Below are 14,400 nucleotides of genomic sequence, written 5' to 3'. Positions count from 1 at the left end.
TGGGCCTGGTCCAACCTCAGCCCCTCCACCGCCTGCCAGATGCAGGCCCCCGGGTGGCTCCTGCCACCTCTTGAGAGAACTGTTTGGGCGCTGGGGGAGGGTTTCCTGTCGTGAGTATGTTTTTCACATTTGTCCCACTTTGGGACATTTGCGTGAACATAATCATGCTGTTTATATTTGTCAGGAAATTTTAGTGGACAGGTCGTGGAAATTCACTCATATAGATGCGCTCATCTGCAGCTCTTTGGTTTCTAAGTCGACTCACTGCGTGTTTTCCTTGTCCCGCTAAGGTCACTGTGAACTTCAGAGGGTAAGCACCATGTGTCTATATTTGCTGCTGTCAAGGAGTTCTTGGTAGCATCTGAGTTGTTCTGAGATTCTTAGCTGCGGTCTAGAGTCTAAACTGGAGAAGAGGAGACTGAGGGCTGCTGAGAGTTTGCGCAGAGTGGAGCGGTGACTGATCAGTTTCCATCCCCCTGAGGTTTCATCAGAGAAGAGCTCTAAGTGGCCGGAGAGGCCTCTCCACAAACCTGCTAGACCCCAGGTAACAAGTGAGCTCCAGTGAGCCACATCTGCCAGGAGATCGCAAGAGAGCTGGGCCAGACCTCAGAGCCTCCAGGGCCTCGTCTGTAGAATGGGATAGCGGCGTCCGCGGCGTTCGTGGCGGTGTGATTCCAGGACCCAGTGCCGGGAAGTGCCGTGGATGATCTGACCCACCCTCGCCTCTCACTCAGCCACACCACCTGAGCTCAGCCCACCCTGCTTCCCTGCATTGGGGCCCACTTTTGATTAGTCCATGTGATTCACTGCAGCCCTTAAGCAGACGCATCTTTCGGGTGCAGATCAGGGCAGGGAGTGGTCAGAAGGCAGGATGCAGAGGAGGTGTAGGCACAGGGCGTCTCAGGTTGTCTGCCTGAGAATTTTCCAGGGGCCACCTGGGGCCAGACGTCCCTCCTCCTTGAGCGCACTGGGGGAGCTGGTCCTTCCTGGCCCTGGCCTCTGGGCAGCAAGACCTTGGATACCAGTGACAAGCCTTCAAAGTTCTGCTGAGGACTGCGTCAGCCTGGTGGAGAGTGACCAGAGCTCCCTGCAGGACCCCCTGAAGAGTGCCTTTGGGGATTCCAAACACAGGCAGACCTCTGCGGGCGCTCAGTGGCCAATTCTGCCGGGCTCTGGGGTGGCTCACGGATGGGCTTCTCCAGCCCATGACCCACACTCCCCTCCAGCACAAGAGAGCACAGCTGTGGGAGGAGGGGACAGTTCTGGGCCTGGGGGGTGGGGTGGCACTGGGAGTGTTTTCAAAACCAGGCAGTAAATAAAGCCCCAGAAGTAAACAGCCAGAGTTAACAGCTCCTCTCACACCTCTAGTTGCATCTTCTGAGCTTCTGCCCCCCCTGAGGGGCCCTGGGAAGTCCCAGATGACATCCCCACAGGTCTCAGAGATGGGAGCACAGCGCACCGAACCAACACTCCAGGCTGCTGGATAAGGCGGGAGGCAGAGGAAGGGCTGCGGCCGCCACTCCCCGGTCAGGAGACGCGTTTCCAGTTACGTTTTCTTCTCTCTCCTTTTCTGATAAAGGCTGAAGTATCCGACCAAGTAACTATTGTGGAATGGCAGTTGTCTCACCAAAACCCGTTATCTGCCACTGACGGTAGATTTCACTGGGACACTGAGAGCCTGGATCCGTATTAAATTTGGTTTAAACGATGCAGTTTCCAGTTCTCAAATGCTGGAGGCTTGCAAAAGAGAAAATTCAAGGGCGACAGAGAGAGTTAAGGTCCTGTCCTCCCAGGCCTGCTCTGGGGCTTAGCACAGCCGGCCGCTGGCTTGACTTTCAGATAAATTGTCATTGAAGCAAAACCAAGATAGGAGAAATGTGAACCCCTCTTTCAACACAGCTCATTGTGTTCAAAGTCATAAGCAAGGGAGTTAAGAGCCCACCTCCCTCTTTAAGGAAATATGAAAGGTAGCGCTTTGAAGTAGAATTCATGGCCCTTAGACTGAGCGATATCTGCCCTCAGATCCACTGGATCCGCAGCCCCTTCCAAATGGCTCTTTCTTCTCAACAGTGAGAATCACCTCGCCGGGAATTCCCTCTTCAAGAGGGGCCCGAGCGCGTTCCCCTGTGAATGAAGCTGCAGCCCAGGGCAGATGCGGAAGCGGCCCTCCCCTCCTGAGGAGCAGAGAGCAGCGAGCAGCAGCGGGGAAGGAAATCACCCCAGGCACTGCGGCCAGACAGCCTGGGCGCCGGCTCCTGCAGCTCACTGTCTTCCCAAGATGCAGTTTCTCGATGTCCAGGAGCCTCTGGCTGACGAAGAGGATGATATTTTTGGCGAAGGTAAATGATCTTTCTGGCAGGAGCCCTTCTGGTCTGCTTTGCTTTGTTTTGACACCAAGGAAAACTTTTGCCAGGCTGGGCAAGGACTCGGTGCTTTGGAATGAGGAGACCCGAGCTTTCTGAGTGAGGTCGTTGTGGCAGATGTCAACGTGGGCACCGCGGAGCTCGGGCAAGGTCGGGCAGGGCTGCGAGGGGTTCCTCCTGATGCTTTGTGCACAGTCAGGCTGGTAAAGGTTTGCTGTAGGTCAGAAAGCAGTACTAAGTCTTTCCCGTCCCTTTTCGGCTCTGTGGAGTCTGACACCCTGAGGGAAGCTGTCCCGGGTGCTTTCACAGCCAGGCTGCGGGTGGGGCTGGAGGCGGATGCCACGGCGCTCCCAATGCCGTGGAGCTTGGACCTGCTCCCCTCCTCTGCAGCACTTGACGCCCACGGGCATCTCCTGGTCTCACATTCCCGTTTCCAGCTCTCCCACAGATTGGCTGTGCGCTGGGAAGCTTGCTCTTCTTCCAGGTGGCCCACCCAGTAATCCACAGAGGTCCTGTGCCAACACTGCCCGTGAGATGGGCTGTGGGCAAGAGCCTTCCTAGAATTGAACCCGCCTAAGTCAGTGGTAATCTGGGCCCAGGGATCTTGAGAATTGGGTTATTTCCCATTAAAAAAAAGTCCAGTCAATTTCTAAGGACTCTATCAAGTAAGTTTTTAAAAGAAACAGTGGTGAGCCTCTTACGATGGTTAGCTGAGTAATACGAGTTGACGAAGAAAACTCAGAGCGCACTGCACAGTACGAGTGCCCTGTCCTGCGGTCAGCTGATTTACTGCGGTCAGTGTTGGTTTCTGTCTTTCTTATTTTGTTCCAGTCACCAAAATAATTAAAATGACAATTTGGGTTTTTATCACGACTTACCCCGGTTGGGAGAATGTCTACCTAGGCTTCGCTGCTGTTCGCCGCGTCGGTCTGTGGCTCCACCCAGGCGACAGGCACCGAGGGCCACCGTCGAGGTCGGACTTAAGCTCCATTCTTTGGCTTTGGCTTCCACTTGAAGATGTCTTCTCTGGCTCTGTTCACGTAGATGCTAACACTCGTGCACTCTTACGAATGTGCGCCAGCGGGAAGACAGGCCTGGGCTGGACAATTTGGTAATTACTAGCCCACTCTTCCGACCAGGAATAGTTTTTCAGAATGTCCATCCTGTTTCCTTCCCAAAGGGATTTTCCTCTTGGCTAGCTACAGAGCTGAAGAGCGCCCTCTACAGACTGGGGATCCTGCTCTGGGAGCGGGGGTGGGGTTTCTTCCTGAAGGGAGGGTTAAGACCTGCACAGAGCAGGGCTTGATGCACCGTATGGACCGTCTCCAGGGCACACGATTGCAGGGTGATTGTAACCTTGGCAGCCAGGCTGGACAGTCAGGTGGGGAGTCAGAGGAGATCTAGCCTGGAGTTGTTACTGCTGATGCTGCCTGTGCCTCCTGGGCTTTCTCCATGGTGCCGTGGACAGCGAGCTATTGGGTTGCCCAGCAGATTCCGAATGTTCTCGTTGCTCCTGAGGGTGGTGTGCTTGCCCCTGTCCGAACCGATGGTCTCATTTGCCTTGATCCCTGGCGATCAGAGAGAGAAACCTGGCAAGGCTGACATTCAGCGTATCGCTCTTCAGCTTTCAGAGTCAGGGCTGGTGGGAGGAAGCTCGGCCAGCTGGCGCCTCTCTCTTAGCAAGCTCCATGCCAGGAGATATCGTGAGCTCTGCAGTTGCAGGGCCTGGGCTCACGATGTGGCCTTAAGCAGGTTGTTTACTCTCTCTGCACCTTAGCTTCTCTCTCATAATGCAGAGCGGCAGACCCTGTGGGGCTGTGTGCAGAACAAGTGCTCTCATGGGGAGAGAGAACGGTGCCTACAGGTGGAAGTACTCATAGATGCTAATTCCCACATCTCAAGGAATGTTTTCATCAAAAATTTCGCATGTCTGGTTAATGGATTCAAAGCAGGATTTGTTTACAGAACATCAGTTTGCAGGTAACTTTTCAGAGATTAATGTGGTGGAAACAGCCCTGGAGTAGTCATTGCCTGCCTGCTCAGCAGCCACACCCCTGCTGTGACAGAGCTGCAGGGACTTGGGCAGGTCTTCATCCTCTTGAGCCTCACTCTTCATCTCAAACCAGAGGGTTGACTGCATTCTCTGAGATCTCGCTTCTTAAAACCTCAGAATTCTACTTATTCTTTTCTGCGCAGTGACATGTCTTCCTAGACCTGGTGCCTGCTCTCAGCCTCATCCACGGGACTGGCTCACTTTCCATCCTACGGAAGAACAAGCCCAGACGCTGATCACTAGGGCAATGATATGCCCTTGCAGCCAACACATTTTTAAAGGAAACTTTGTCCCCTAGAGGAAGAGGTTTAGAATTTAGGTTTATTTAGTTAGATAGACAGATAGATTGATTGATTTGTTTAGATACACAGACCACATAAAGACCTTGAGGGTGGGGTGTGTCATACTTATGATGTTTTTCTGCCTCTCCGAATCTTGTTTGCTCCAGCTATTGTTTTCTGTGGTTAAAGAAAATGTTAAGGTTTACAGAGCAAGGAAGCACTGGTGTGTAACTCTGGTCTTTTCTACAGCAGGTTGCACAGGAAGAGAGAAAGCGAGCGAGAAACAGCCTCCACCCACACACCACACCCCAACCCTGGTGTTTATTCTCCTCTCTCTCTCTCTCTCTCTCTCTCTCTCACACACACACACACACACACACACACACACACACACACACAGCCTTCAGTTTGCTTTTTGAGCACCACCAACTTCATTATATCATTCAGATCATAGATGCGATCTTTCTTGGGAAATGACTGATTTGATTATCAGGGTATTCAAAAAACAGTAATTAGATTTAGAGTCTCTCTTCCCCTGGCTGCCTCAAACTTATCAAATTCAAGGGCTTTTATCTGTTCCATCACTGTGTGATCTTCACGGCCAGCCTGGTGAACGTCAGAAATAGCCAGATGGGTGACTGAGGTGATGGTGACGGTAATGGCCATGGTGATGGTGGGCACTGAGGAAAACACAGGGCCGTGCACCGGAAGCCTGAGCAGACTTGAGCCAGCAGAATTCCCGTGTTGGGGGACAGTTCCCTGGCACTGGTCAGTCTGCGTCTCGCTGCTGAGATGACTCCTGAGCGCAAGTTAGAGCCGCGGTGGTCTCCTTCCTCAGAGGCCGGGCCAGCTGACTGCACTGCAGCCTGCTCAGGGGTCCACTGTCCAGCTGCCAGCAGAGCACGAGGCATGGCAGGCTCACAATACAAGTGCAAAGGACCCTTGGGTTCCTGCTCCCTGCACCTTGCAAACCTGCTAAGACCCCGCTTTGTGGCCACAGGAACAGCGAGACTCGTGCCACATCTTCTGAAATGCCCCGGAGCTGGGATGGCACTGCATCACAGAGAGGCCCTCTCCTGAGTGACAGTGTCCCAGAAAGTCAGGACCACCTCCCCTGTGAAGGCAGAGCCTGCCAGGGAGACGTGAGCTGGCCAGGGGAAGTCCGTGGACCCGGGCTGCAGGCGGCTTTTGAAGAGACCCGCAGGGGAGCGGGTGCAAGGTCACCTCTTGACTCAGTTGCTACCTCTCCCCAGGCTGCCAGTCAGACTCTTCCTCTTTCAAAGGGAACGTGGACTCCGAGAAGGCAGTGGGATTGCAAAAGGCCTGTCAAGAAAGAACTGCCATCAGGGTGCTGGCCACTTTGTGTCCTTAGAGACTGCTATGAAGCCAAGGTAGTTTTTAAAAAATAAGTAAACAATTACACAATCTGTTGAAATCCGGTATATTTTGATACTGTATACTGAATTATATTTGCCCCTTCCAAAATTAGAAGAAAGAGAGAGAGAAAGAAAAGAGATTTGGACATAATGGCATAAGCCTATAATCTCAGCATTTCAGGAGACTGAGGCAGGAGGACTGCAAATTTGATGTCAGCCTCAGCAACTTAGTGAGACCCTGTCTCAAAATAAAGAATAAAAAAGGGCTGGGGATGTGACTCCATGTTTAAGCACAACTGGGATCAATCCTGGGTACCCCAAAGAGAGAGAGAGAGAGAAGGAAAAGAGCAAGCCAGGTGCATGCCTATAATCCCAGCGATTGGGGAGGCTGAGGCAGGAGAATCACAAGTCTGAGGCCAACCTCAGCAACTTATGAAGGTCCTAGCAACTTAGTGAGACACTGTCTCAAAATTTAAAAATGGAAAGGATTGGGGATATAGCTCAGTGGTAGAGCACCCCAAGTTCAATCCCCAAAGGAAAATAGGGGACAAGGAAGGAAGGAAGGAAAATACAGACATGAATACACAGCCAGTAAGTCGTGAAAGTCTAGATTGGTTGTCAACCCCTTCACGGAAAAGATCAGAGAAATAGAACCCAAAAGTGCAGGCGGCGGGGCCGAAGGCGGCGGGCATCACATAAGCCAAAACAATCGTGGTTCCTTAACTGTGTCAAATCTTTCCCAAGGAATATCTGGTGTTCCCGAGTGGACCCAAGTAGTGGCACAGCAGGAGGGACAAGGTGAGGCTGGCCTAGATTCTTGGGCTGAAGGGAATTGGCACTGTGTGCCAAGATGGCTGGATCCACCCCCCCTTGGGCTCCTGGATACACTTCGGCTGGGAGTCTTTCCGGCCGGGTTACCGGCACACAGACCTCCCCTCGGTAATTCTTGCCAGACTGACTCAGCCTTGGATGACTGGAAAACACTCTCTTCCCATAGATGTCTAGGAAGCTTTCTTTGGTGCCAAAGACTCGGTGTCACTTTGGGGACACACACTAAAATAGCGCCTCACACTGCAGCTATGCAGGCTGTCTAGCCACCAGTCCCCCTCTGATTTATGGCCTCAGTGACCTCAGGGTAACCTATGCAGATGAGCCCAGCGCTGAAAGGGGCCCCCCGGTACAGGCCAGGCATCTTAAACGATCAGGGTAATATCTCCGCGAGCAGCCAGCCGGGTCTGAGCTCCGCAGGCGAAGTGGAAGGAGCACTCAAGGGTGCTTCTGCAGGACTCGGCCTGAACCCTGGGAGTCTGTGCCAGCCCATCGCGCACCTGGTGATCTTGTAAAGAAAGACAGGAAAAGAAATGTGCGGTCGCTGTGACCACATGGAGGTAAATGGCAAGGACTGTTCTTTCTCCTTCTTGATAGAAGCCATTCGCTGATGCCAACAGGCCTGTTGAAGATGAGACCCATCCAGTTCACCAGGCCACGTGTGCCTTCCTGTGCTTAGCAAGTGCCAGCTTGTTCAGCCTCTGGCTTATTTTTGGATGGCTAGATTTTGCCTGTTGACTGTTTGCCAAAAGCCGTGGGGTTTAACTAAGAAGTTGCCTATTAAGTTGATTCCAGAAGAGATTCTCAAGGAGGAAAAGGTTGAGCCAAATTAAAATGACTGTTTCAAGGACTAGAAGGAAAGCAGGACAATTGGACAGGAAGAAAAAACAAATGAGTGGACCGTCCTAGAGGTCAAGTGAAAGAAGAAAGAGACCCACATAGGGCACAGGTGGGACCCCAACACACCCCATGTCCCCCACATGAAGCGGGAGTCCAGGCTCTCTCATGCTGCTCCCCGGGCGTCTGGGGGCCTGGGAGTCTCGAGGCACCTGTGCACCCTGGGAGGAAAGAAGGCTAAGGGGAGAACCTGAGCTCCCTCCAAGCCAGCGTGCCACGCAGGTCACACACTGAGTCACCTCCGCTGTGTGGTGTAGACAGAGACATCTCACCCACCACCTGGGGCCTCCTGTCTTGGGGACAACAAGCTACTCCTTCACGTTTCCATGTTTGTAAGAGAAAGGTCTGACCCATGCTGGAATAGCAATCGGAAGGCAGAGATAAGGAGCCAGTTGTGGTGGCGCACGCCTGTGATCCCAGAGACTCAGGAGGCTGAGGCAGGAGGATATAAGCAAGCCCAGCCTCAGCAACGTAAGGAGACACTGTCTCAAAATAAAAAGTAGAAAAGGCTGGGGATACAGCTCAGTGGTGGAGCACCTGGTTCCACCCCAGTATCATGAAGAAACGAAACAGGCAGAGGTGATGTCCAGTTGGCTGCAGAAGGTGCATCAGTGTTAATTACATCATCCTCGCTCCTCCACAGGTGGACTCAAGCTTTTCATGCCTCAACTTAACGTAGGCTTCAGGCAAACGACAGTTAATCCATTAAGTCCCAAGATTTCAGTTCTGATATTTCTTTTTTCTTTTTTTTTTTTTTCGATTCATTGTATATAAATGAGGCACAACTTTCTCTGGTTGTACACAAAGTAGAGTCACGCCATTTGTATAATCATACGTGTACATAGGGTCATGATGTTTGTCTCATTCCATTATCTTTCTTTCCCCCCACCCCCTACCCCCTCTACACAATCCATCCTTCTTCCATTTTTCCCTTACCCACTCCCCACCCCCATTTTTTATCATCCTTCACTTATCAGAGAAAACATTCGGTCTTTAGTTTTTTGATATTGGCCTATTTCACTCAGCATGATATTCTCCAACTCCATCCATTTACCTGCAAATGCCATAATTTTATTCTTTGTGGCTGAATAATATTCCATTGTGTATATATACCACAGTTTATTTATCCATTCATCTATTGAAGGGCATCTAGGTTGGTTCCACAATCTAGCAATTGTGAATTGAGCTTCTATAAACATTGATGTGGCTGCGTCATTGTAGTATGCTGATTTTAATTCCTTTGGGTATAGGCCAAGGAGTGGAATAACTGGGTCAAATAGTGGTTCCATTCCAAGTTTTCTAAGGAATCTCCACTGCTTTCCAGAGTTGGCTGCACTAATTTGCAACCTCACCAGCAATGTATGAGTGTACCTTTCTCCCCACATCCTTCCCACCAACCTATTATTGCTTGTGTTCTTGATAATAGACATTTTAATTGGGGTGAGATGGAACCTTAGGGTAGTTTTGATTTGCATTTCTCTTATTACTAGAGATGTTGAACATTTTTTCACTTATCTGTTGATTGCTTGGAGATCTTCTTCTGTGAAGTGTCTGCTCAGTTCACTAGCCCCTTTATTGATTGGGCTATTTGTATTTTGGTGTAAAGTTTTTGAGTTCTTTATAGATTCTGGAGATCAGTGCTCTATCTGAAGTGTGTGTGGTAAAGATTTCCTCCCACTCTGTAGGCTCTCTCACCACATTGTTGTTTCCTTTGCTGAGAGAAAGCTTCTTAGTTTGAATCTATCCCATTTATTGATTCCTGCTTTTATTTCTTGTGCTTTGGGAGTCCTGTTAAGGAAGTCTGCTCCTAAGCCTACAAGGTGAAGGTTTGGACCTACTTTTTCTTCTATTTGGTGCAGGGTCTCTGGTCTAATTCCGAGGTCCTTGATCCATTTTGAGTTGAGTTTTGTGCAGGGTGAGAGGTGGGGGTTTCATTTCATTTTTCTGCCTATGAATTTTCCATTTTCCCAGCACCATTTGTGGAAGAGGCTGTCTTTTCTCCATTGTTTGTTTTTGGCATCTTTGTCTAGTATGAGGTGACTGCATTTATGTGGGTTTGTCTCCCTGTCTTCTCTTCAGTACCACTCACTGGTCTACCTGTCTATTTTGGTGCCAATACCATGCCATTTTTGTTACTATTGCTGTGTAGTAGAGTTGAAGATCTCTGCAGATATTTCAATGAACTTGACCTGGGTGCATTGAAATAGGTTGGCGATCATAGTGGAAAGCTTATTACGTGACATCATCATTAATAATAATAATGAATATTATTGCTAATCATTTATCTATTACTTTTTAGAACTCTAAAAGCACAGATATTTATTTCAAGGGTACTATAGATAGTATATTTGTTGGTGAGTTTAGGTTTTTTAGGGGTCCCACGTAGGGATGATGGGATAGAACAGGTGAAGGAGACGATGGTGGATACAAGGTACAGATCTTAAAATGTAGAATATAAAAGCGAGGCGACCATGAGCGCGTGGGGGAGGGCGGCGAGTCTGTTTCTCCGGTGATGGAAGAGAAAGCACTCACATCAGACTTGGGAGGGTTTTCACTGATGGGGGAGCTGGCGGGTGGGGAGGTGGTCCGCAGGTCTTCGTGTTCTGTGCAGCTCCCTCCCGTGTGGCCTGTGGGAGTGGAGGGCGGCCCTGTTTGCACCCTGGGACTCAGGCTCCGCTGGACCCCACTCTGTATCATCTATTCAGAGCTGGCAGTCATGAGCTCCATGAGGGGAGAATGACGTCTCAGATCGCAAGCTGTCAGCTGGCTGAGCTGTCGACTCGGCCTTCTGTCCTCTGGAAGTTGGCCTTCGGAAAGCCCCGAGCGGGAACAAACACGGAGCGTTTTCTGTAGTAGGATCCTTTCCGTCCATCGATAACAACATGAGGTACTGTGGGGTGACATGTAAGAAAACATGCCCGAGATTCAACGTGCAAGTGTGCTTTGCGGAAGGTGCTCTTTACTCCCGTAGGCAGCTTATGTGACTGACACCCTGGGAAACAAACTCTTCTCAAGTTCTGGCGCACGTGCCATGGGCTCCATTAGCATCTCTCAGAATCAAAAACCATCAAAACTTAAAGTCTCACCATGAAGCCTAACAACAGCCTCTTTAGGAAGCACTGCTGTTCTCAGTGACGTGCACTCTGCAATCGGGGCGCGTATCGTGGCTCAGTCTGCCAGCAGTTTCCAGAGCAGGGCCAGGCACCTTCCCCAGCCTGGTGCTATATTAGGCATTCTGCATACAGAAACTGAAGCTACTGCTGTTCTTCAGTCTTTGATTTTTACTATTCAGACTCCAAACTGAGGGAAAGTAGCAATAGGCTACAGAATGGATAAAGTATTTGAATTCAGACTACCAAGTTCAACTTACTAGTTGTTTGACTTTAGTCAAAATTATCTAACCCTTCAGAAGCTTCAATTCCTCCTTCCACATGGGGATTATGATAATGATGGTAGTGGCGATGATGATATTAATAATGATACGAGGTGAGGATGCGATGGTGGTGATGATGGTGGGGGTAGTAATGGTGATGGTGATAGCGTTGGTGATGGTGATGATAGTGGTGATGATGACGATTGTGGTGGTGATGATGATGGCGGTAGTAATGGTGATGGTGATAGCGTTGGTGATGGTGATGATAGTGGTGATGATGACGATTGTGGTGGTGATGATGATGGCGGTAGTAATGGTGATGGTGATGATGATAATGATGGTGGTGGTGATAGTGATGATGGTGGTAGTAATGGTAATGGTGGTAGTGGTGGTGATGGTGATGGTGATGGTGGTGATGATGACGATTGTGGTGGTGATGATGGTAGTAGTAATGGTGATGGTGTTGGTGATATGATGGTGATGATGGTGATGGTGGTGATGGTGGTGGTAGTAATGGTGGTAGTGGTGATGATGGTGTTGGTGATAATGATGATGGTGGTGATAGTGATGGTGGTGGTAGTGGTGGTGATGGTTTTGGTGATAATGATGATGGTGATGGTGGTGACTTTGGTGGTAGTAATGGTGGTAGTGGTGGTGATGGTGTTGGTGATACGATGGTGATGGTGGTGGTGGTGGTGACGGTGGTGGTAGTAATGGTGGTAGTGGTGGTGATGGTGTTGGTGATATGATGGTGATGGTGGTGATGGTGTTGACGGTGGTGGTAGTAATGGTGGTAGTGGTGGTGATGGTGTTGGTGATAATGATGATGGTGGTGATAGTGATGGTGGTGGTAGTGGTGGTGATGGTGTAGGTGATATGATGGTGATGGTGGTGGTGGTGGTGACGGTGGTGGTAGTAATGGTGGTAGTGGTGGTGATGGTGTTGGTGATATGATGGTGATGGTGGTGGTGGTGGTGACGGTGGTGGTAGTAATGGTGGTAGTGGTGGTGATGGTGTTGGTGATATGATGGTGATGGTGGTGGTGGTGGTGACGGTGGTGGTAGTAATGGTGGTAGTGGTGGTGATGGTGTTGGTGATATGATGGTGATGGTGGTGGTGGTGGTGACGGTGGTGGTAGTAATGGTGGTAGTGGTGGTGATGGTGTTGGTGATAATGATGATGGTGGTAATGATGATAACAATGATGACATTTGTCCCTTCAAAAAATGGCTGAGGGTAAAGGAGATAATGTATGATGCAAGTGAAAATCATTCAGGGCTCATGACACAAATGTCAGCTCTCATCTAACTGGGATTGTCTCAGCTGTCCCAGCTTTCCAAGTCGATGTAGTTGCCCTCTCCTACTCCTGGTTTTTGTCACAGGGTGAGCCAGCTTAATCAAAGACACAGCTGATTACAGCAGGGCTGTTGAGACTGCTCACTTCCCAGGACTCTAGCGATGCCTCTGGCTCATGGACAGCAAGCCTGGCTGCCCTCTGATCCTCACCATGTGACCGAGGCAGGGCTCGGAATAGCCTCCCAGCTTGGCACAGGCTCATTCACGACTTCTTCCCTACTTCCTGTCACTGTCACAACCTGCTCTCCTTTGAGACTGCCTGGGTATTGAAGGGTAACCACACGATGGAAGTTTCTTGTGGAGAGGGGCCCGTTGCTTAGTCCTTGAATGCTGGAGGTGAAGAATCACCCCTTGACAGCATCTTCAGCAGGACCTATTTCCTGGGTAAATATTTACCGTGGCGAATGCATCACAGTGACTGCCAACTCTCTCCACTCCCCAGAGCTCTTTTAGAAAGGTGATCTGAGGAAGGCTGACCTTTCCACGTGTGTTGAACACTTCTAGGTTGAAATCAGCACCCATCGAGAACTTCTATCATATGTATACACATATATAATCACACACACACACTCATGTCACAGCACCCTCTTGGGACAATGACTAAGATTTCAAATGCAGCCTCTCCGCTTTCCCCTTTGAAGGCCCTTTGTGTTCATTTTCTCTTCCATTGATCTTTAAATATTTCCATTGGTAAGATCTCCTGGAGGGAACGATGACAATCTGCTTACGTGCATTGGCATGTGAAGATGCTCACGGCACGCAGACATACAGGAGGACAAACTCTAGCCCTGGTCCTCGGTACACCACCACAAGGGCAAGAGGACAGGTGCATAGAATCAGCCCTCCAGGAACCGACCATTCACTGAGCTCCTCTCGTGAAAGTTCTGGCCAGGGCTCCCCACCAGCCAGTGAGGTCAGCAATAGCAGCTACAGCAGGACCGATCAGCAATGGACCACCTGACCTTCCACGCTTGGCAGTCAGCAGGTGGTGTGTCACAGGCCCCATCTTCCGTATGTGAAAACACAGCACATCTTGTCATTTGCATAGGGATCACAACGCAGAGGACAGAAAACCCCTATGTCTTCCTAACATTGACAATAAGCCCAGAAAGACCTCGGTTAAGGCCTTCAGAGCCCACCGGTAACGCGGGGACTGACCCGTGGCCAGTCAGAGGCTCTGCCCTGCTCTTGTTCCAGGCAGGGGCTGACAAACCAAGGCCTGCAGGCCAGATCCGGCTGGCAGCAAGAGAGTGAACATGTGCAATTGATTCAGCGCAAGGTACAAATCTTGCACTGATCTCAGTTACGGAAAATGTTATCTCGAAGATAAAACATTCCATTCCTCTCTTTAGTGACCATTATTGCCCCAAAAAAGGTGCTCAATTATTATATTTTTAATTATGTCAATAAAAATTTTGAGAAAGTTTGCTTTCTTTCTGGTTATATGATCTACATAATTTCCTTCTTTTTACCTCTTGGCCCACAAAACCTTAAATACTTCTTATCTGGCGTTTTCGAGAGAAGGCCTGCCAACCCGTGAGTGAGGCATCAGCTTCCAGATCCTTTTCCCTCCTAAGTCACTGAGAACTTCTGAGCCATCTCTTCCTGAGCCCCTCTTCACGTCTGCTGGGAGGGTCTTCTCCTTATTGAGTCCCTAGGTAAGAGGGATTCACCCCCATGGTTATGTCGATACCCTCGTAGAGACAGTGCGTATCAGCCCCTTATATCTCTCTGTAACATCAATTGGAAGGGTGACAAAAATGAGTGGCCTTAGACAGAATGCTCTGGCTGGAGGTGGAGTGAAGGGCCAAGGATCTATTCTCCCAGCCCACAGTAAACAAGGTGAAGGAAGACAGTCACAGCAGAGTCCAGGG

General features: G+C 50.0%; 1 protein-coding gene across 4 annotated transcripts in view; it reads left to right on the top strand.

The window, feature by feature from the left end:
* Window positions 1-1,039: 1,039 nt before the first annotated feature.
* RIPOR2 (RHO family interacting cell polarization regulator 2) overlaps window positions 1,040-14,400 on the top strand; it is a 103,912-nt gene continuing 90,551 nt past the window's right edge. For 2 of the 4 annotated variants that reach the window (XM_079147553.1, XM_079147558.1), the window contains exon 1: window positions 2,118-2,339. In XM_079147553.1, the coding sequence (XP_079003679.1) occupies window positions 2,153-2,339 (187 nt within the window). In that variant the 5' untranslated portion in view covers window positions 2,118-2,152. Of the gene's footprint in view, window positions 2,340-14,400 lie in introns of all 4 variants that reach the window. The other 2 variants (XM_079147559.1, XM_079147554.1) reach the window with 2 other exon arrangements.

The sequence above is a fragment of the Sciurus vulgaris genome, assembly GCF_902686455.1.
Source record: "Sciurus vulgaris genome assembly, chromosome: 7".
NCBI lineage: Eukaryota > Metazoa > Chordata > Mammalia > Rodentia > Sciuridae > Sciurus > Sciurus vulgaris.
The sequence above is the reverse complement of the archived record's forward strand: the minus strand, read 5'-3'. Positions and strand labels throughout refer to the sequence as shown.